The following is a 22,808-nucleotide window of genomic DNA, read 5'->3' on the forward strand; positions in this document are numbered from 1 at the left end:
AGGCTTATTGGGATTTACAATACGTATTAGAGTGATCATCTTCAAATCTTAACCCGTTCCCTTTTCAGTGAGCATTTATCCTTTAAATACTCGTCTCAACATTGTCATTAATGTGTCTTAATTTTTCAGTGGTGTGAATAGATATTATCTGCCCACGTATATTCCCCGCCTCCCTCCGACTTGACCTCATTAACAGCCCCTTGTGTAATCCTCTTTGGATCCTGACAGTATGAGACAACCAAACCGACCGCAGTTCAAAACTGAGTGTTTCGATCATTCTGACATTCAACTATCCAATTATTGTCTCTGTTACAAAATGACTTTGTAATCTGCCACACGATTGGTTGTTCAGTGCTGTTAGCCATTATTATGTGCAGGGGTGTCCCAATGTGGTCAATTCCCAAGGATGTAGGGAAGTTTCCCTCGTGGTTGGGGCAAACCACTGTTAAGAATTGTTTTGGGGGTAAATCTCCGAGGTCTTGCATTGTGCCACTTTGAATACATTGCAGCTTTCGACGCCGATTTGGACTATTTATTAACTTTCAGTGACCTCTAACTGTAGTTATATTAATAATAACCAAACTGTATACATGTTTTACTTCCATAGAATGTAACTGTTTAAATGTTACTGTTAATCAACTATTGTACTAATATTGAGATTAATGTATATTAAAGCAAAAAACTAAACAACGTCAAAAGAAAAATGATACTAAGTAAAAAGAAAAAAAAAACAAGAAAACAGAATGTATATTCTGTTGCGCCATAGCAACCCTGGTGACATCCGGTGTTTTTTTTTCTTTTCTCTCTAGGTCATGTATTTCACGGCCACTTCACCTTACATTTTGATGTTTGTGTTGATGGTGCGCGGAGTGACTCTCGATGGCGCCATGGACGGTGTGAAGTATTACCTGTTTCCGGACTGGGAACGCCTAAAGGACGCTCAGGTGAGATATTGTATGCTCAAAAGTGGATGAATTGAATAAACCAATTATATTGTTACAAGGGTGAACAACCTCGTAACCATACCATTACCAGTAGATTATTAAGAAGGAGTAATTGAACACAGCCGTAAATCTCGAAATTTTTAAGAACATGTCCTAAAATATTGGTATAATTTCTGTCTTGGCGGAAGTATAATAAGAATGCGTGTGTAGTAAAATCATTAAATCCTTTGTATTATGACTGGCGGAGAAGCAGATAAGATATTCTGGAAATAGATGTTCAGGAAATTCTCTGATGCTTTTTTTTTCTTTTGTGTTCTAATGCATTTTGCATGAACAACCAAGATAAAACAGAAATAATAATTTGGACACAACAATAACACTAGTGGTTCAGGATTTGGTTTTGATTTTATTTATTGATTGGTATTTTACGCCCTACTCAAGTATATTTCACTTATACGACAGCGGCCAGCATTATGGTGGGAGGAAACCGGGCAGAACCCACTTCCCACGTATGGCCAGAGTGGAAGCCAGCGTGAGCTGGATTTGAACTCACAGCGACCGCATTGGTGAGAGGCTCCTGGGTCATTACGCTGCGCTAGCGTAATATGACCCTATATAATTGGTTATTTTGCCGAGTTTCGTGTCCATTGAAAATTAATTGAACTAAGAACGGAATTGAGACGATCTCACCCTCTGACTCTGGCGCAGGCTGCCATATTGGTTTATTAATGACAAAGAGCGCAAATTCCAATACATAACAGAAAGAGCAGAAAGAATCTTCAATCTCTTGTCCTACAGCTTGGAATGATTTAAGACAAGAGATTGTGGGGCTTGCTAAAGACCAGAGGGATATAGGACAGGGCACTGTGGGGTTTACTACAGGCCAGAAGGATATATTTATTTTATTAGATTGGTGTCTTACTCCGTACTCAAGAATATTGCACTTATATGACGGCCGCCAGCATTATGGTGGGAGGAACCCAGGCAGAGCCTGGGGGAAACCCACGACCATCTGAAGGTTGCTGGAACACCTTCCCACATACTGCCGGAGAGGAAGCCAGCATGAGCTGGACTCACAGCGACTGCCTTGGTGAGAGGCTCCTGGGTCATTACGCTGCCATGGCGCGCTAACCAACTGAGCCACAGAGGCCCCAGAGCGATATAGGACAGGAGATTGCGCTGCTTGGTACAGACCAGAGGGATATAGGACAGAATATTGTGGGGTTTACCACAGGCCAGAGGGATATAGGACAGGACATTGTGGGGTTTACCACAGGCCAGATGGATATAGGACAGGACATTGTGGGGTTTACCGCAGACCAGAGGGATATAGGACAGAATATTGTGGGGTTTACCACAGGCCAGAGGGATATAGGACAGGACATTGTGGGGTTTACCACAGGCCAGAGGGATATAGGACAGGACATTGTGGGGTTTACCGCAGGCCAGAGGGATATAGGACAGGACATTGTGGGGTATGCCCCAGACCAGAGGGATATAGGACAGGACAAAGTGGGTTGACTACAGGGCAGAGTGATGTAGGCCAGGATATTGTGGGGTTGACTACAGGCCAGAGTGATATAGGACAGGACGTAGTGGGGTTAACTACAGGCCTGGGGGATATAAGACATTGTTGGTTTTTACTACAGGCCAGGACATTATGGGGTTTACCGCAGGCCAGAGGGTTATAGGACAGGACACAGTGGGGTTTACCGCAGGCCAGAGGGATATAGGACAGACATTGTGGGCTTTACTACAGACCAAAGGGATATAGAAGAGGACATCGTTGGGTTTACGACAGGCCAGAGGGTTATAGGACAGGACATTGCGGGGTTTACTGCAGACCAGAGGGATATAGGACAGGACATTGTGGGGTTTACTACAGTCCAGAGGGATATAGGACAGGACATTGTGGGCTTTACTACAGACCAAAGGGATATAGAAGAGGACATCGTTGGGTTTACGACAGGCCAGAGGGTTATAGGACAGGACATTGCGGGGTTTACTGCAGACCAGTGGGAAATAATACAGGACATAGTGGGGTTTACTACAGTCCAGAGGGATATAGGACAGGACATTGTGGGGCTGAAGACAGGCCAGAGATATATAGGATAGGACGTAGTGGGGTTAACTACAGGCCTGGGGGATATAAGACATTGTTGGTTTTTACTACAGGCCAGGACATTGTGGGGTTTGCTGCAGGTCAAATGGGCATAGCAAAGGACATGGTGGAGTTTTGCAACAGGATTTCTACAAATGTATTCATGCCCACTTGTGTTTGTTGCCGTAGTTATCATTGTAGAACACGATCATATCAGGTTTCTATTTACACAATGTCGACACAAGGATACAAAGCCATGGAATATGAAAGTTACTTCGTTTTCACCCCAGTAGAAAAATTTGATTACCATTGTTTGAGGCAAGCATTTAAATGAAGTTTTGTGCTTAGTAAAAACACATACCAGGTATGTACGGAGCTGACCATCGATCATATATTTTCGATGACAATACATATGATTTAACTTTAAGTGTGTAACTGAAACGTTGTACACGAGTTTCGAAAGGTCCGAAAGTTTAATCCTGGGTTACAACTTGACATCTAATTTCACACTACACTGCTAAAGTCAGGGTGTTGGTGCTTTAGGTTACTTCACATTCTCTGTGACCATTAAGGTACGTGAGGATCGAATCCCACTTCTGTATACATGATAGATAGTCAGGTACGTATAACAGTCCAGGCCATCTGGCGATTTCTGTGGAACCAGATCACTGAATATAACAGAAAAGGCGAAATATTTTTGTCAGTAATCTACGGAAGTAACACCGAAAAAAAACATTAATTTGATGCAATTTCAAGAAGCTAGTTAATGGCGAAATACTGATTACCACTGATTAACTACTGATTCTCGGAGTTACTTTCCTACCCTTCCTCAAATACTAGTCGCTGGATGTCCTGAAACAGTGTGCTGAGTTCGTATGAGATTAGTTATTACACTGAATTTGTTACAGGTGTGGGTAGATGCCCGGTACCCAGATCTTCTTCTCTTACTCCATCAGCTTGGGCACTCTGACGGCTCTGGGCAGCTACAACAAGTTCCACCACAATTCTTACAGGTAAATCGTCTAGAGAAGAGAAAATATGAGTGTAAGTACGTCACTTGTAGAGTAGCTGTGATATATCACAGTATTCGCCAGGTGCAACTCGTGATAAAGTTATCTTTTTATCAGCAGTGACCATGGCCTATGAGCCATCGGGAACTCAATTTTGGAGATGAAACACGCCATCGACAGATGTTTATAGACATGAACTTAATGAAAAAGGCATAAGATCTCTACAAGGAGCTGATTTCTTGTTTAGACGATTGACGCAGGATAAAGCCCTGCAATGATTTAATATGGTTTCCTTAATGTAACATTATTCAAAGAAAACTTTACCGTCTGGTGAAAAAACTGAGAGAGATCAATAAGAGGCTTTTGAAAAGTTATTCAGGTAAAGTCAGGCTTAGTATAAGTACGTGTAAAAATTCAGTGAGCAGCGGTTGGATGAATATGAACCCATGTTGTATGAACATATAACAGCGAAATTATACATGCAAATATCATGCTGGCTTCCTCTTCGGCCGTACGTGGGAAGGTCTTCCAGCTACCTGCGGATGGTCGTGGGTTCCTCCGGGCTCTGCCGGTTTCCTCCCATCATAATGCTGGCCGCCGTCGTATAAGTAAAATATTCTTGAGTACGGCGTAAAACACCAATCAAATAAATAAATAAATAAATACATGTAAATATCGGTGAATACTACTATATTAAGCTTTTCTACATGGTCGTGGGTTCAGACACATATCTGACTACAAATGGTGTGGGTTTAGACAAATCTGATCACAAATGGCCTGGGTTCAGAGAAATCTAACTGGACCCACAGCAGTCTTGGAGATCATAATGCTTGACTGAAGCCCACATTTGCGCACGTCTGCTGCTTGTAAGTCGTTCTGTGAGAACACTTGTAAACGGACGTGACGTTAGATGAGAGTTTCAGTGTACACAAACGGGGTTCGTGATCAGTAAAAAATCCACAGGACCGTCTGAGGGGGTAGGCAACAAGTAAATAAACTTATCTCTATTGAAGAGGAAAGGTCTAATGTGTGCAGATGACTGGGTCACACAACGCTCCCTGATTTCAGATCTGCGGATATTTTGGCCTACACGTGGGGCGAGTGTTGGGGTTTAGCGTCAAAACGAGTGACCCCTGGCCAGAGCATTATAGAAACTCTAAGGGATGGAATGCCATTTCTCAATACTACCACACAACGTTTAATGGTTGCAGCCAGCCGGCTTTGACCTTCCATCCAAATTCTGTGTCATTCGGGCTTTCGCGAGATGTTGGCTTTTAGGAAAGCTGTAAATAAGGTTCTAGGTGGGTACCCATTACAAATGTCTGCCACATGTCAGCACATTCCCTCGTTCCCCCAGAGCTCTTGGGCTTGGTAAACAAACGATGTGTTGTGTGTGAGCGAGATAGTTCTGTTTTCGGCATAAGATAACCCGACCAAACTCCCAGTAGGCCTAAAGGTTTACTTCATGTACCGCTGTATAGCTAGATATATAGTAAATGACCGTTTTCTGAAAAATGTTTATCCATTTGTTGCACGGTCAGATAAATGAATATTAAAAATGCTTTGTTCAGTGTGGATAGTAGTATAATGAAACGTGCTCTATGAGGGGCCTTAGTGTTCTACTATTTTCGTTTTATTATTATAACGTTTATAACTTACATCTGAATTGAAGAAGTATGAAGTACAATTGTTTGATCATAATTACCCATTCCCGTGTATGATTCGACTAACTTCATGTCGTTGGTTGAGATTACTCATCAGCACGTGCCTTCAAAGTTCTTCACAGGTCTCATGACATACGCTTTCAACTCCACATGACACACTATTTCACCCCTGCACGACAGAAGCGCTCACCTGCAAATGACATAAGCTTTGAATTCCACATAACATAAGCTTTGAATTCCACGACAAAAGCTTTGAATTCCACATGACATAAACTTTGAATTCCACGACGTAAGCTTCGAATTCCACATGACATAAGCTTCGAATTCCACATGACATAAGCTTCGAATTCCACATGACATAAGCTTCGAATTCCACATGACATAAGCTTTGAATTACACATGACATAAGCTTTGAATTACACATGACATAAGCTTCGAATTCCGCATAGTATAAGCTTTCACTTTTACATGATATAAGCTTTCACCTCCACATGGCATAAACTTTCAAATCCTCATGGCATAGGCTTTCACCTTCACATGACATTTCACCTCCACGTGGCATAAGCTGTTATCCCTAAATAGTATGGCTTACATTTCTTTCGGTTCACCTTAAAATGTCCTTATTGTCCACATAAAAGCTTTTTCAAGACTTTTTGGCGAAGTAATTTTTCTTCTCTGGTTAGTCGAATGATGGAAGTTAAAAAGAAAGACAATGGCGATTACAAATTAATCAGTTTAACAATTCTGGCATTATTACATCAAGGATAGGCCCTTGCTCTGTCTTCCGTTTTTTTTCTTTGACGTGCGCACTTATTATAAGCTGAATAATTTGTGCTTTTTTTCGGTACAAAGCCAGAAATCCTCGAAATCTGATATCGATGTCACTTTATTAATATTATATCCTAGTTTACAGTGGACGGCTTCACATCACATTGCCATACCAAAAGTACAAGTCTCCCGTTACTCGAATGCTTGTAAAGTAGGTGACATCGAACTAAACAAACATGCCTCCTTTCCAGTTTAGCTGTAGATACACCCGTTTTAGCCTCTTAGGTGAAAAACCACATGGTGTTTTCTATACAACTGATTTTCCCCCGCACAAGACAAGTAGGCCTGGTGCGTTCCTACCCAGATCGCGATGGGGAGAAGTCAGCAGTGCCGTCACTATGTCAAGTGATCGGATATGAAGTAGGTTTTACTGCCTCCTTACGAGCGGACGACTTCCGTAAGGAAATTGATACGACAAATTAAACCTTTGTTCTGTTATTTATGGGAGTTGTTTATACCAGATATCCCAGGGAAAAGTTCATGTCTACTTTATAATGGAAGCCGTTAAATTATATGTTTTGCTTAACCGAATACTTCATTACTCTTTCGTGTGACCCGCCCACCACTCTGAAATAGCCAATGCAGTCCTAAAAAGCATCGTAAACATGACCTGACCTGGAGTTTTATGGATATTTTACTACCACTTTGGGATCCAAGCGTCTGAGGTGATACATAATCACTGCACTGATTTCCCTGTTGCAAGTTAGTTGGCTGAAAACTACCCAATTTCCTGTTCGTGTGTTAGGTTTCCATACCGTATATAGATCTTGTGAGCCAACTAGGGTTGATGATTGCCGTCATTGGAAATCTGCTGGCGTACAGATAACCGCGATACTGCTGGCTATAAAGGTGCCCTATCTGTATACATATACATTCAACAATATTTACGCAGAGGTGCCATACATAAGTCGGCGTAGACATATCGGGGCTATCGAGTATTCCCGCAGCTATGTTATAGATGATATTGTGTTTTTGCTGCCCGGTGTCCGTCATACAGCGTGACATTGACCTTGACCAAACGATTGAACTAATTGGCCAAATGTGTCCTGAAACTTCCAAACATAGGCCTTGAAAATCGGTAAACTTTTGAGGTTTGTTCGTCCGACTGCGCTTGTTCGTCCATGTGTTGTTTGTCCTGACATTATTGCAAGCACTAACCTTTTTCATGCAATATCTCCAGAACTACTTGCCGAATTAGAGGTTTTAAGAACTGATTAACATTACAGGTATTCCGCACGTTTGTCCATTCGTTATTATTTGGACAGCAGGAAATAACCTTGGGATATATCCAAAAGTGCTGGACTGATTTTTATCAAATTTGAAGCTAACAGTGATAGAGACCTTGAGCAATAGTCAACCCGACAGATCTCCTGACTTAAAGACGCAGAAGTAGCGAGACCTGGATTTGAAACAGTGGCCTCGTAGGTTAAAGGCCTGACAGTGACAGCGCGTGACCTGAAGGTATGAATAGAGTAGGCTGTATTTGCGAATAGGTGTGACTGGTATGAATATAGACCAGGCTACGTTCACATAAAGATGGAAATAGTGTACGTATATAGATCAAGCTATGTTTATATATAAAGTGGGAATGGTGTACACATAGAGATAAGATTATATTTATGTCTAGTGAAAAGGAGGCGGAACGTCCATTCAGATATTTTTTCGCCACTATTGAACTAACGAACAAAATAGCACCAAAAATTACCCTGTTGACCACCACTGCCTTTTTGAAGAAAAACGGTTCCCCATAGATGACGTCGTTTTCCATTGATCATCAGAACATAATCGTTTAGTTTCAGCAGGCTATAGGAAAATCAGTATTTCAACAGCAGTGCAAAGATGAAGTATATGTTACAGCCGTTTGGAAAGGATCGATACAACGTTGGCAATAAACATGCTAAGGGCAATTTTTTGACGGATTTGGGTGGATCTCTTGAGTAAAGTGTTTTGAGCTTTTTCTCTGTTATTTCACAGTGCTTGCAGTGGTTTTTACCAACGAACTTTTAGTTTTCAGTACGTGCTCTTATTTAATATTTCTTTCTCAAATATCACATCATACATAGTATTTGGCATGTTGTCAACACCGTGTAAGCTCTCAGTCAGCCAGTCAGTCAGTTAATCCCTGTTCTGTTTGTTTTAGGGATTGCGCCTTGTTCGCGGTGACTAACTCTTTCACAAGCTTACTCGCCGGTTTTGTTATCTTCTCCGTGCTGGGTTTCATGGCACACAAGCAGGGAGTATCGGTGGCAGACGTTGCCGAATCCGGTGAGTGTGTACACAGCGACACAGAAGCCTTCCTGACCTTCACACAACTAGTCTAGTTATGTTCGAAAGAATGTACATTATCTGTGGTCGTCTATATCTACAGCGAAAACTTATATATGCAGAAGATTTGTACAAGTTAATGTATACATCAGAGTAAAACCATGATCTTAATTTCAGCAAAAAGTAATTATTGCATAAAGTATGTAAAAAAAACTACAAATATACGTAATAAATAAAAGTATATTGGTGGACATGTTAAGGAGTTTGGCTTCTCGCAATTTGAAGTTAATTCGTGTTCTCCAGGAATGAAAAATGATTCGTAAAGAAATCATTGTAGAAGATGGATTGTTATGAATATGTACAGATGGCAGATGTTTTCAGCGCGTTTTGTCCTCTTTCCAGAGACTAGGCATCCATTGACATGACATCATGTATAATTGATCAAACCGTCTGGTATCGTTAACATGAAAACAACCTTCTTCATGGTAGAGTCCCTGGCTGAATTATTTTTTTTAGTGTCAGAATTCTTTTTGTCTTTATTAATCTATTTGTAGTTCGAAATAATCAGCGAATGGCTAGGGCATAACGTCATAGATCATTGACATGATTAAAACGTGCATATGGAACGACATAATGTAAATGTTTTGATGCGGTGAGCCGAATGGGAGGTATCTGGAGCTGTGTCTAGTTATTCTGAGACATGAACAGACAGCCGGGTCAATCCGGGGACGTTAAGTGAGACGGTGGTTTGGACAGAAAGCCCCCGGGCACTTGGTCTATGCGGGCTCTTAAGGCTTCTAACTTGGTTCCACGGACGGAATTATCGATTTCTTTGCAGACCGCGGCCGTTGCGAAGTTGTCAGCGAAACTGTCTGCACCTCATATCTTACACAGTCCGACCTGCATCCTTTCCTCACACGCCACACAGAAAATGCCTTGTTTTTAACTTCAAGGCTACGATCCCTGATGATTTACTGATTAAAAATGGAGTGCCATAAAATAGACCGCTGTTCATTACTGATAACAGGCCAGTTACAATGCTGGGGCCTAGACGTAGGATAAGTTACATTTCGCTAGCACTTTATTGCAACCAGTGCTGCGAGATCCCAGTTGCCATGGAAACTCTAGAAAATCAATAATTTTCCAGAAGCCGTGCTATTGTTATGACTTTCACGATTGTGCGATTCCTTGTAAAGCTTATCATAGATGTATTATATGGAAGAAAGAAGTAAGACTCTGTGGTTTTCTATATTCTCTACAATTTTTTCCACCTGTAAACAGGTCCTGGATTAGCATTCATTGCGTACCCCGAGGCCCTCGCCCAGATGCCCATTGCCCCACTCTGGTCAATTATGTTCTTCATGATGTTGATCCTGCTTGGGCTAGACAGTCAGGTAAGATGAACGTTGTCATGGAAACGGATTACTGGAAATGGAAGTAGGCAAAAATAAATATAACCCACTGATTAATTGTATAGGCAGAATCAATGAACACCCCATCGTCGTGTGCCGATTCCTCACGTACCCACTTGTGTTCGCTGGCTCCCGACATTCATGCAGAGTGAAACCTAAGATAAACGTGTGGTCGGGCAGATTTTATTTATTTATTTATTTATTTGATTGGTGTTTTACGCCGTACTCAAGAATATTTCACTTATATGACGGCGGTGGGTGGAAACCGGGCACAGCCCGGGGGAAACCCACGACCATCCGCAGGTTGCTGGAAGACCTTCCCACTTATGGCCGGAGAGGAAGCCAGCAAAAGCTGGACTTGAACTCACAGCGACCGCATTGGTGAGAGGCTCCTGGGTCATTACGCTGCGCTAGCGCGCTAACCGACTGAGCCACGGAGGCCCCCGGGCAGATTTTAAAGTTCGAAGATAAAAGGGAGCCACATTGACCTGAATAGAAAATGCTTAGTAATGACGTATTAGTTGCATAGATAAAACATATTATTGTGGGACGCGTCATTATTATTTTAAGTAATCAGCAGACAGTTGCAATTTTAGAAGGTGTAACGGATCTCTGATGTTAAGATTATCATTTCTTAGTACGAAAAAACTTTCATTAAATACACATTTTCATACATCTGTACACTACATGATAAGTTTCAAATCATGACTAACATTACACTAAAAGGTATGTCCTGTCAACTTGCGCACATAGTTTTATGTTTTAATAAATAACAAAATATCGATTTAAAAATATAATTATTAATGAAACAGCAAACTAGAAAACTTATCCCATAAAGTAATTCTTTCTGCTTATTATGGCTTCCTTCTACATTTTCACTTATTTTAACGTGTTTGAAATGTCTGACGTAGGCTTGCCCAGTTGTATTATGGGCTACCTTAATTCCTTGCCGATCTGTTTGATAGGCTAGGGGCCTCCGTGGCTCAGTTGGTTAGCGCGCTAGCCCAGCGTAATGACCCAGGAGCCTCTCACCAATGCGGTCGTTGTGAGTTCAAGTCCAGCTCATGCTGACTTCCTCTCCGGCCGTACGTGGGAAGGCCTGCCAGCAACCTGCGGATGGTCGTGGGTTTCCTCCGGGCTATGCCCGGTTTCCACCCACCATAATGCTGGCCGCCGTCGTATAAATATTCTTGAGTACGGCGTAAAACACCAATCAAATAAATAAATAAATAAATTGATTCCTTGCCGAGTTTTCTGATGGGATAGCTTTATTTCTTTTCCGCTTTTCTGATAGGCTAGCTTTATTCCTTGTCGAGCTGACTGATAGGCTGGCTTCATTCCTCGTCGAATTGTCTGAGCTTTATTTCTTGTCGGTGATATTAACGCACTGTGTTTGCTCTTCCAGTTTGTCGGGGTTGAAGGCTTCATCACTGCAGTGGAGGACATTTTCCCTCACCTTTTACGTCGAAGTCCGCACAAAGAGTTGTTCATCGCTGCCGTTTGTTTGGTCTGTTTTCTGATCGGCCTCTCCATGGTGACGGAGGTAAGAGTCACCCTCAGCAACAACAGTAAAATCGGCAGCTGTCGTATAGAAACAAAGAGACATTAAAATATGGTGGGCAGCTTTCCACAAACTCCCTCTGCCATATATATATATATTTTTTTTTTGGTTTTTGATGAGGTTATTTGGAAAGGCTTCATCACGGATTTAATTTCTTTTGGAAAGACGTTTTCGGAAAGACCTGTCCGCAGATGTGTGTGTGGGACAATGTAGTGAGCCCCAAAACACTCAAGTTCCTTGTAAAACAAAGAAAAAAATTCATCAATCATTACATAGACCAACGGCTGTTTTTGTGAAATTAAATTGGTTCAAACCAATATGTCCATCATCTTCACTTACGTGGCGCATTTGAGGTGAACGATCGTTGACGTCTCACTGTGTGTAAGTCCATTATATTGTGGATATTGTCCTAAAACTGTTATAGGTTATAAAGGTTGTTTGCGAGGAGTTTTTGCAAGGTTTGTGTAAAAGTATAGATCAGTGGGCCATTTAGACCTATTCTGGCCTTTGTCGAACTTGTTTCAGTCTGTTGACGCCTACCAAACCAAAAAAATTTTTTATAAGCAGAAAAATAAGGAATAAAAGGTTTTTTTCTGTTTTTTTTTTATCTGGATATTGCAGCTTGATGATATTTGTCTTGCAGGGCGGCATGTATGTGTTCCAGTTGTTTGACTACTACTCCGCCAGTCGTATTGTCCTGGTCGTAGCGTTCTTTGAATGCATCGTCGTGGGATATATTTATGGTAGGACATATCACATCTGAAAATGAACAGATATTTTGTCTGCAGTAATCTGTTCAAAATACGCCAAAGTGTCTGCCGTTAGACTGACATCAGTCTAAAAATTCCTGCCGAACCGCAAGGATTTGCAGTGAAGGATTTTAAAAACACAAGAGTGAATTTGGTAGACGTTCTCTTTAAGAGAAATCAGTATGTTGAATGTTAATTTGATACCATTGTCTTTGAATTCCTCAAACTGATACGAATTACAATTGTACGCTGACATGTGAGATGAACTAGTATAACAGCAAACGACTGGCTCAATTTGAATTCTCAGTTATTGAACTCTCAGGGTTTTTTTCTGTTTAATAAGTAGGACGTAGTTCATGGCCCTCGGCGAACTTTGTAATTCAGTAAGATGAGTTGGAAGTTATCCAGAGTGTTGTTACTCATCGTTGACATATATTTGTTTCAGGTGTGAATCGCTTCTGTGACAATCTGAGTTTATGTATGGCTTCCGTCTTGGCCCCGTGGTCAAAGCTTTCTGGCTGTTTTGTGCTCCCCTCTTCACGATTGTGAGTGTCACCTCGCCATGTTCCACTTCTTCCCTTGGCATTTTGAATTTTTTTTATTTCATGTGGTATTATACGATACTCAGTAATATTTATTGGCCACATCTAAAGTAGTGCAAAGTGGATTCGAATACTGACTTCAATGCTCAATGAATTGCTGTTAGCAAATGTTCGCCTTTTTAAACAGAACGAGCAGGAGCTGCCATACAATTCCAGAAGTTAAGGAGGATGATTATTCGAAATGCTTCCTGATTGCTCAGGTTTGGGCCATAAAAAAAGAATATGTTATCAATGAAGAAATCATCTGTGGTATATAATCAATCAATGATTGAGGAGGTTTGTGCTATACCGCGGGCTGTGACAATGAGGTCGACATGACCTTATGTCAGGAGCCTGATTAGGTACATCCCAAAGCCTTGAGGCATATATTTTTTGAGATCTGCATAAAACATCAGGCCCCCAAAATTTTGACTTTAGTCTATCATTAAATTTGGCCGTCTCTGTTATTTTAGCTGAAATTTGTTTTAACAGTAACTTAACCATAATTACGTTGTCAAGCAAGGCTTTGATCATGTTACATAAGAAATGGGAATTTTAGGAGTGATTATTTAATAAATCCACTGTACTAGAGTATTGGCCTTTCATGAGGGATGGGCTTAGGGGTGGTGGAATAAAATTGCTGGTCCTTTCTTTGGTTTGCAAAGTTTGGGTTATCTTTTTAATCCAGCATCCAAAAGTGTTTTTTGAAAAAAAAAACAAAAAACACGAACGATCATGCCCTGACTGAAGCAAACGAGTTCAAGCTTCGTAATCATGCTGTTTTTGTTATTGATGCTCTGATAAGGGTCGCATTCTAGGTGTGGTAGACATGAAGCTAGGTGTTCTCAAATGGACAGGCATTCTGGAACAGTCCCCACAGACCAGGAAAAAGACAGTCCGAGTCACTTAGCTGTGTGTTTACTCTCCTTAGGTGATATTCACGATGGGTGCAGTGAGCTATTCTGAGCTGGTGTACGACAGAAAGACGGTCAAGTACGAATATCCTTCCTGGGCTATCGGACTGGGTTGGATGATGGCCTGCTCTTCTATCGTCTTCATTCCAGGAGTCATGATCTTCAAAATAGTGACTAGCAAAGGAACGTTCACAGAGGTAAACTAGATCAAGTCATGGATCAACTGGCTCATATTATATTCCTTCATAATACCATTCAACTACAAAGTCAAGAACTTCTGTAAGTAGGTATGTGTGCCTGCCTTTAGATTTTCACCTCAATGGTTCATTCATTCGACATCACTCTTTCCCGGTGGTTTACTGGAGACCGAAGGAGTGCGATGTCTAGTATTAGTAACATTGTGTATGCAAATTAGGCTTTGATGACGAGCTTGCATAATTCCATTAACCGTGAAATGATTATTATACAAAATAGAAGCATGGCGCTTAAACTTTAAATTTTTATGAGGTAGTCCTGTTGTAGAAATCAGTAAGCAAATCTCATTTTCTAATTTCACTACCGTATTTCGTATGTGACGAACTGAAATTTTTGATTGTAATTTCTGTCTGTTTTTTAGAGAATCCGAACGCTCCTCAAACCTGACTTCACCGAAGTACAACAACGCAGGGAGAAAGGCCTGCCAGACGACGACCCAATGGATGACAACAAGAAAGCCTTGGTGGAGATGGAACCCTTGGACCTGCCTCTACCACAAAAGCCCGGCGGTGACATGGCCCTTTTGACTTAAGACCAGGCCGTCATACTTGTGGACTCTTTGCTGGCACGGTACACCACACAGAAAGAGGGTTTCTTTGAGGGTGCGATCTGATCAGAGACTGCATTTAAACATTTTTCTACATTTCCGTGTGTTAGCTATTTCCTGGCACCATGACTGTCCCATTGCGTCGATCTCTAGATAATACAAGTCACACAATAATCCTGACCCCTCTACATTTTGATCTATATCATCTCTTCGTCATCAGCGGGTGTATGTTTAAGCATCAGTTGGTTTTATATGTATGTATATATATATATATATATATATATATATATATATATATATATATATATATATATATATATCAGTGCATAACTACACATCCTATGTTGGTAGATGGACAAAGCTACTTATGTTTCTGTTTTGTTTTTTTTTTCTCATTTTTACTAGTCTATTTCAAGTGTTAATCAGATTAAGCTACGCTATCGCGTTTTTTATGTTTTTATTTTATTTTTCAGACTGATGTAAGCAAAGGTTGTGTACGTTAAAATGACGAATCTGTGTTGAAGATGTGAATTAGCTTTTTCATGGAATAAATTTACCATGTTTTGTTCTGGGCTTGAAATTCTTGACACGTTCACGTCCCACAGTAACAGTCTGATGTGTAGACCTGAATTGTAGACATTCCAGTAAGTTGTAAACATCGAACCTGCAACCAGCTATGAGTGTTCATCGTAGAAAGGGCCTAGTAGTACTACAGAATAGATACTGTTTTAGAACCTCATGAGAACACGTATCCACCGATAAAGACGTCGTAGGTATCCCATTGTTGTAAGCTCACAGATACCAAATCAGGTTAGTGTTGGTATTGGGAGTTTTCCTTAAACATAAGAAGTGTACGAGATAAATGTCACCGCTTTTGAGAAGACAGATTTCTTTCACATATCAAGTTGCCCTAACTCTACACGGCAGCAGACAAGGCCCAGGTGACATAATCGAACGTCATCCCAAGCAACGGAAAGAATCCCCATTGGTCAAGCCCTGCACCATTCATTGTTCAAAGGTTGTAAATATTCCATAGTCGTCGATCCTTGTGGAACTATTTTCATAGAAGTTTAGATAGTATAGTGTAAGATAGTATATGTGAGGTCTCGCCGAATTTCCAGATTTGCATAAAATATGACATGAAACTCTCGTGTTTTTACAGCGGCTGTGGTACACCTGGTTGATTGGAGTTGTTGGAATCTTTCTTTGTTGGACAGCACAGTGATCATAACGTCCTAGAGTTGTTCTGTATCAGCGTTTGGGTTTCCTGCTATACGCTGTGAGCGTACCGTAACGAATATAGGAGTACCAAAGATACACGTATAGTATTAGGTATGTTTGTGGACACTACGAGATCTCTTTGAGATATTGTATGTATGTCGAATGTTTTATCGAATGAAAAACGATGCCAAATTCATATATTAATTAAAACTCATACGTTAATATATTTAATTTTTTGCCACGCGGAGGAACTAAAAGCCTGTGCCAAACTTAGTGCCATCCTGATCTGATAAGCTTCATTTCATTAAAAATATAAGCAGTATGTATAGTAGAAAATGTTTCTGCTTTGGACTGAACTTTTTTTAAACGTTACTGCTAATACAGCACAATTTCTACTTGATGACAAAACTACAAACAAAACATTAGTACGTGTTCAATTACATGTCCATTACTTTTTTGGTGTGTTAAAATTAGGGCTGTATAGCACAGACATTGGACTATATTTGTATAATTAGTAACTGATGGACTTTTCAAGGCTATACAATGAGCTTAACTTCAAAATAATAATTAGTGCTATAAGTAACTGTGTCTTTATGTTTCACTATCGTCTTTTTATACCAAAAAGTAAACGTTGGTTATTATATCCAGTGCTAATTGAGTCTTGGCGTGGGGTTTTTACCTAAGTACATGTTGGGTTGCGTGTGTCTGAATGCATCACTACATAGTACTTGTGTTGTGACAATAAACGTTCAGTTTGTACGACGTACCAGTCTAGTGTGTTTTTCCTATTCTCTTTAGACTATCTCGTATCTTGTTTATGTGACTGTGTTGTTTAATGTTCCAAGGATGGAATGTAAGACTACAGCACGGAGAGTAAAATCAGGGTGGCGACGACAAGGTGATAGTTGGCAAATGGTCAAAGGTAAATCGGTGAAAAACAGCCTCTTCAATTTATAATTGTCTCAGAGTTCTGTTCTAACTGTTCGTGTAAATAGGAGCAAATTATACACACCCTAGCATCATAGCAGAATTAGGAGAAAGAAAATATGCAGTGACTTTAATTGCAATATATTAGACGTCACTGCTCTAGAATTACTAAGAATGCTGTATTGTAATCACATTTAATATTTTAAAAAAAAAAACAATGAAAAGGGGTCAAGCGTCATACATTGTCCATAAGCCGAATCTCAGTTTATGCAGAAATACAATATAAGACTACAGCACGTAAAGTAAAACCAGAGCAGGGACGACAAGGTGATCTGTGGCAAATGGTCACATTTAACCGGTGAAATATGACCACTTCTCAATTTACCTCAGTTAAGCCTTTATTCTCGACAAAATACTGATATACACTTTGAATACGGTTAATAGGCTGTATAAATATACTAATCCAAGAAAACGATGTCTGCAAGGGACGAAGTTTTCCCCAGGGTTCACCAAAATTATCCGTTGAAAGACAGAAAAAGCAGTCATTGTTTTAGGATGTAATGGAACAAAAACCCATGTGAGTAAACGTCCGAACGACTCGACCTTCTAGAAAAGGACATCTCAATAATACAATCAGTGATGCGTGGGCTTTATTTGGACCAGTGTATCATCTTTATTGAAACGTGTTCAGTGAAAGAAATACTACAAGATTTATTCATTTATTTATTTGATTGCTGTTTTACGCCGAACTCAAGAATATTTCTCTTATACGACAGCGGCCAGCATTATGGTGGGAGGAAACCGGGCAGAGCCCGGGGGAAACGAATTACTTACCTTCTGTTTTCTATGTTGCCAACTACTGTCCTAGATTTTCTTGGAACATTGACTCACAAGAGATGATGGAACTAATGTCGAACCTGACACTTAGATTATGTCCTTTGGGATGTGTTACATAACTAAGCACTGTTGTATATTTCCTTGGAAAATTGGCTCAGAAGAGACGTGGGAACTAAATCGAACTTAACGCTTAGATTATGTCCTATGGGATGTGTTACATAACTAAGCACTGTTGTATATTTCCTTGGAACATCGACTCACAAGAGACGATGGAACTAGGTCGAACTTAACGCTTACATTATGTCCTATGGGATGTTTTACATCACTAATCACTGTCCTATATTTCCTTGGAACATCGACTTACAAGAGATGTTGGAACTAGTATCTCTTTAGTAAAATCGAACTTGACGCTTTGATTATGTGCTGCGGAATGTGTTACATGACCTACCACTGTTCGTATATTTTCCTTGGAATATCGACTCACAAGAGATGGAATTAATGTCGAACTTGACGCTTTGATTATGTCTTATGTGATGTGTTATGACTAAGCACTGTCCTATATTTCCTTGGAACATCGACTCATCAGAGATTTTCTGTCTTGTGAAATATTTTACTTAACCAATACCCTGTCCTGTATTTCCTTGAAACATTGCCTAAAAATATTTTCTGCCTTATAAAATGTGTTGTGTGTATACTATCTTATATTTAAATGGAACATTGACTTAAAATGGGTCCTATGCCTTCTGAAACATTTTACATGACCAATTACTGTCTTATATATTTCTTTTGACCTTTGAATCAAAAGATTCATTGGAACGTTCCTTAAGTAACTTACGTAGGCCTTACATAGAAACTAAAAGCCTAAATCTTACACACGTATTTTACAATCCAGAATTGATCGATATACAATTGTTGCATGCTCAATGCAAACAGGAGTGGAACATCATCTGTCATTTCAAGACTGGTGATGTACATCAGCTGTCATTAGTTGGCAAGTAATGATACATGATCTACTGTGAAGATACAGATCTGCCCGGAAGCTCTGTTGAGTTTCCTATTCACAATATTGACGTTCCTTTGACGTTGCTTGCCCTCAACCCTATCCAGAATTTGGTTTGACTTTTTTTATGTACATATATGATGACGCGAGTGTGCAGCTATGAAAGTGACACTGACATTTCTATTTCCGATACGCTGTTAGGTGGAGATAAGAGCATGTACTGGTACTCAAAAAAATACTATAAAATAGATATTCGAGATGTAACAGAAAAATGCATGGGAGATCAACATTTATATACTCACAATCCCTGGTTGGAACTCATCTTGTTTGCATGCTACATCATAATTTGTTTTCGGTCCATTATAAGGTACAGAACACGCCACACCCTGTCCAACAATCACAAGACAAGAAACTTACGGTGGTAAAGATGATATAATACCGACGTTTATATCGTCCAGAAAATTTAAGACACTTTATAATTTAGCATCGACGGGTAACGAAGAGTATAGCGTATTTAGCTTTCATCAACATATTCACCAAAAACAGCTGAACTATAAATAAACTGACGGCCAAAAGAAACTCCGTGAGTTAAATTTAGCCAGCCTTTTCAGCAAATCAATACCAAACTATTGTAGGAAAACATTGTACGATGCATATTCCCATGTGCGGCAAGTGTCATATACGCCCACACGATTTTGTTTTGAGACAACGATGAAAGCTGAATAATCACGTGACCCATGGATGGCCGTATCCATGGGAGCCACCCATGCCCACATTGCAAGGACCTTCGACTGCTCTCTTGTAACTGTGTCAAACTTGATGCAACGTTATAGGCAGACAGGGTACACATCGGACAGGCCAAGACCAGACAGGCTTAGGGTAACTACGACTAGAGAAGACAGGTACCTGCGCACCTTACACCCTGAGGAACCGCTTTCTGACAGTGATGTCATCGTCATTCAATGCCTTAGGTCACCGGGTCAGTCGGCAGACCCTGTCCGGGAGACTCATGGCTCACGGAATTAGGGCAGTTGTTGACAGCCGAACAGTCGTCGCCAGAGGTTTCGATGGGCTCGAATTGTGCGCCGTTGGCAGTGACATGATTGGCAACGTGTTATTTTCACGGATGCCTGTTCCGAGCTGATTATAGACAGCGAGTTTACCGTCGAAGAGGCGAAGGAACGGCTGCATCATGCGTCCAGGAGGTGGTACCGTTTGGTGGCGGCAGCGTGATGGTGTTGGGGTGGGATTTGTGGAGAGGACGGGCTCCACTGGTCATCATCTACGGGAACCTAACAGCTCAAAGTCACGTGAATGAAATTCTACGTCCTGTAGTCCTGCCATTCCTTCAACAGCAGTCACGTGGTGTCCTGTAACAGCAAGACAACGTCAGACCCCATACAGGTCGAGTTGTGCAGAACTTTCTGGACGCCAACGACGTCAACGTCTTGCCCTGGCCTGCATGTTCCCCATATATGTCTCCCATAGAACACCTTTGAGATATCATGGGTCGTCGAGTAAGACAATGGCCACACCTTGCAGCCAACGGACAAAAGAAGTGGCATTCGCTTTCCAAGATGAATGGCAACGAATCCCACGTCATCTCATCAGACGACTGACTTTTTCTATGCGTCGGAGAGTTTTTATATGCATGGAATCAAGGGGTGGCCACACGCGATATTGATTGATTTTGATATTGACTGATTTTAAAAATAATCAACTTTTGGTATACTCTGCCAGTTGTTAACCAAGATGGAATGGCTATTTTTCTTCTCCTGCTCTGTTTGTTCACTTGCAAAATGATTTGAGGGCTGCCTTGCCCGTTCTTACTCAAGACTTTCAATATCTAAGGTCATTGGCCTATTCAATATGTTGAACTTCAGTCATCCTTTTTTTTTTTTTGCTTTGGGCATATAAATTGATTTGAACTCTTTGTAAAGTTTCTGTTGGCGGTCAGTTTACTACCCTGATGAAAAGGTTTCTAAATATTAAAGATTACATTTATTATTTATATAAAGGTGAAATGTCAGGATCTCCTTCACTGATAAAAGTGCTACCACACTGGCTAGAGTTAGATATTACTTTTATTATTATACACCTCAACGCCATGACGTCACAAAGAAGCATTTTGTTTTATGACGTTCCAATCCGAGATTAGCTGAATGACGTCATAATACAAGTTCAGTCAGCTTTAAAGTGCCACTGTGGTCAGAATACAAATTGTGTAGAAATATTACAATGCTATGAAAGAAATCCTACGGAGTAAGCCTAACACTATGTTTCAATAGGATTTTGATGAATAACACTATTTAACCCATATTACTAATGATTCCTTGAAAAACAAAATCTTCGGCTGTGTCCGTAAAGTTTTCCTGATGTGACGTGATAATATTCCCTGTATGACGTCGAATCAGGTGGATGTGACGTTGAGTAAGACATTTATGCTGAGATGACGACCAGAGCGTTTGAAAGGGCAGCGTCATGTGTGTCAGCGATTGATGATGTCATGTGTTCGTGGGTGACGTCACACCTGGCAAAGTTTCCGTATAATTTGACGAAACGTACACTATCGGTTTTAATTCACTGCAATATCGGTTTTAATTCACTGCACTATTTTCACAATTTAGGAAAGCAATTCAGACTATCCTAGTCTTTGTCAATTCACCTTGTTTTTAAGACACGGATGATTAGACACCACAGTAGCTCTTTACATTTCTTACGTAACGCAACAAGAAACAAAGTTATACAAGATATCACGTGTGACATCACGCTATATAAAACATTGCTGAAACTTGTTCAAATGAACAAAATACACGATATCGTCAAAATATAAATAATAAATAGAATATTTCCCAGTGAAAGTGAATATCATAAATATTTTTCGAGTGAGAGATGAAAATAATAAGCCACGAGACGTGAAGCTACATTCATGTTTCGGAATTATTTAAAAAACATGTAGAGAGACATAGGATTACATAAGCTTAACCTTAGTTCTTGATGGTGAAAAAAGGTCTCCTCATCGTTTGGAGAAAATAGAAAAACATGATGAATGCATCCTGCTAAGTTTCATAACAAACAATATTTTCCCCTCTCTTATGGAAGCCGGTTAAGCCCTTCATTGTACCATCGTACTATCGTTCCATCACCCGTCGATGACACGAAGCGGTGGCACGGTGATGCAAAGCGATGACACGGTGATGAAACGATGGTACGCAGCCTCGAAGCGATGACAAGATAGCACGAAGTGATGGCACGATGGCACGAAGTGATGAAACGATGGTACGCATCCTCGAAGCGATGACAAGAGAACGAAGTGATGGCGCGATGGCACGAAGTGATGACACAATGCTAGCGTCGCTTGCATCATCGTGCCATCGCTTCGAGCCTTCGCCGGGCAATGCAACGATGATACGATGGTACAATGATGCCCTTTTCCGGCTTCCATGCCCTCTCGATTGAATATAGCTATGATTCTCGCATGCAAAATACAGCAAACCGTTGACTGGTTATCCAATGTAACCCGATGCATTATTGCAGCCTTCACAGCATATACTGATGATCAATATTAACGTTGCTTGTAATATTTGACAACACATTATAACGAGCGGGTACACGTGGTAATCTATGCATGTTTACGTCCTGTTGGCTTGGTTTTAGAGTAACTGAATACCTTCAACTTAAAATCACCGGCTATGTGTATGTTGTTGACAATGGGTATACAGAGATGTGGGCTGCAGATCTGAAATGTGTGCAACAGAATGCAACAAAAATCGACCCTGACAACTCAGATCTATGAATGATACGAGGTGTCGGGTAGCGTGTGGTGTGCGACATGTAGTGACTGTTAGCCTAACTAGACTGTACAGATGTTGTTGTACAGATGGTGTGTAATATGCATGGATGTTTGGAATGAATATATTTATTTATTTATTTATTTATTTACTTGATTGTCGCCGTACTGCATAATATTTGACTGCAGCCACCAATATGTT

The 22,808-nt window shown here is 40.6% G+C and overlaps 1 protein-coding gene across 1 annotated transcript in view; it reads left to right on the forward strand.

Annotated features, from left to right (window-relative positions):
- Positions 1 to 15,081, forward strand: part of LOC135472772 (sodium- and chloride-dependent taurine transporter-like) — a 31,861-nt gene extending 16,780 nt beyond the window's left edge. The window contains 11 exon segments of the mRNA XM_064752440.1: positions 810 to 944; positions 3,954 to 3,968; positions 3,970 to 4,058; positions 8,688 to 8,812; positions 10,094 to 10,206; positions 11,630 to 11,767; positions 12,429 to 12,528; positions 12,980 to 13,000; positions 13,003 to 13,079; positions 14,047 to 14,226; positions 14,646 to 15,081. Of these exon segments, the coding sequence (XP_064608510.1) occupies positions 810 to 944; positions 3,954 to 3,968; positions 3,970 to 4,058; positions 8,688 to 8,812; positions 10,094 to 10,206; positions 11,630 to 11,767; positions 12,429 to 12,528; positions 12,980 to 13,000; positions 13,003 to 13,079; positions 14,047 to 14,226; positions 14,646 to 14,816 (1,164 nt within the window). The 3' untranslated portion in view covers positions 14,817 to 15,081.
- The last annotated feature ends 7,727 nt before the right edge of the window (positions 15,082 to 22,808 follow it).

This window comes from Liolophura sinensis, chromosome 8 (assembly GCF_032854445.1).
Source record: "Liolophura sinensis isolate JHLJ2023 chromosome 8, CUHK_Ljap_v2, whole genome shotgun sequence".
Classification (NCBI taxonomy): domain Eukaryota; kingdom Metazoa; phylum Mollusca; class Polyplacophora; order Chitonida; family Chitonidae; genus Liolophura; species Liolophura sinensis.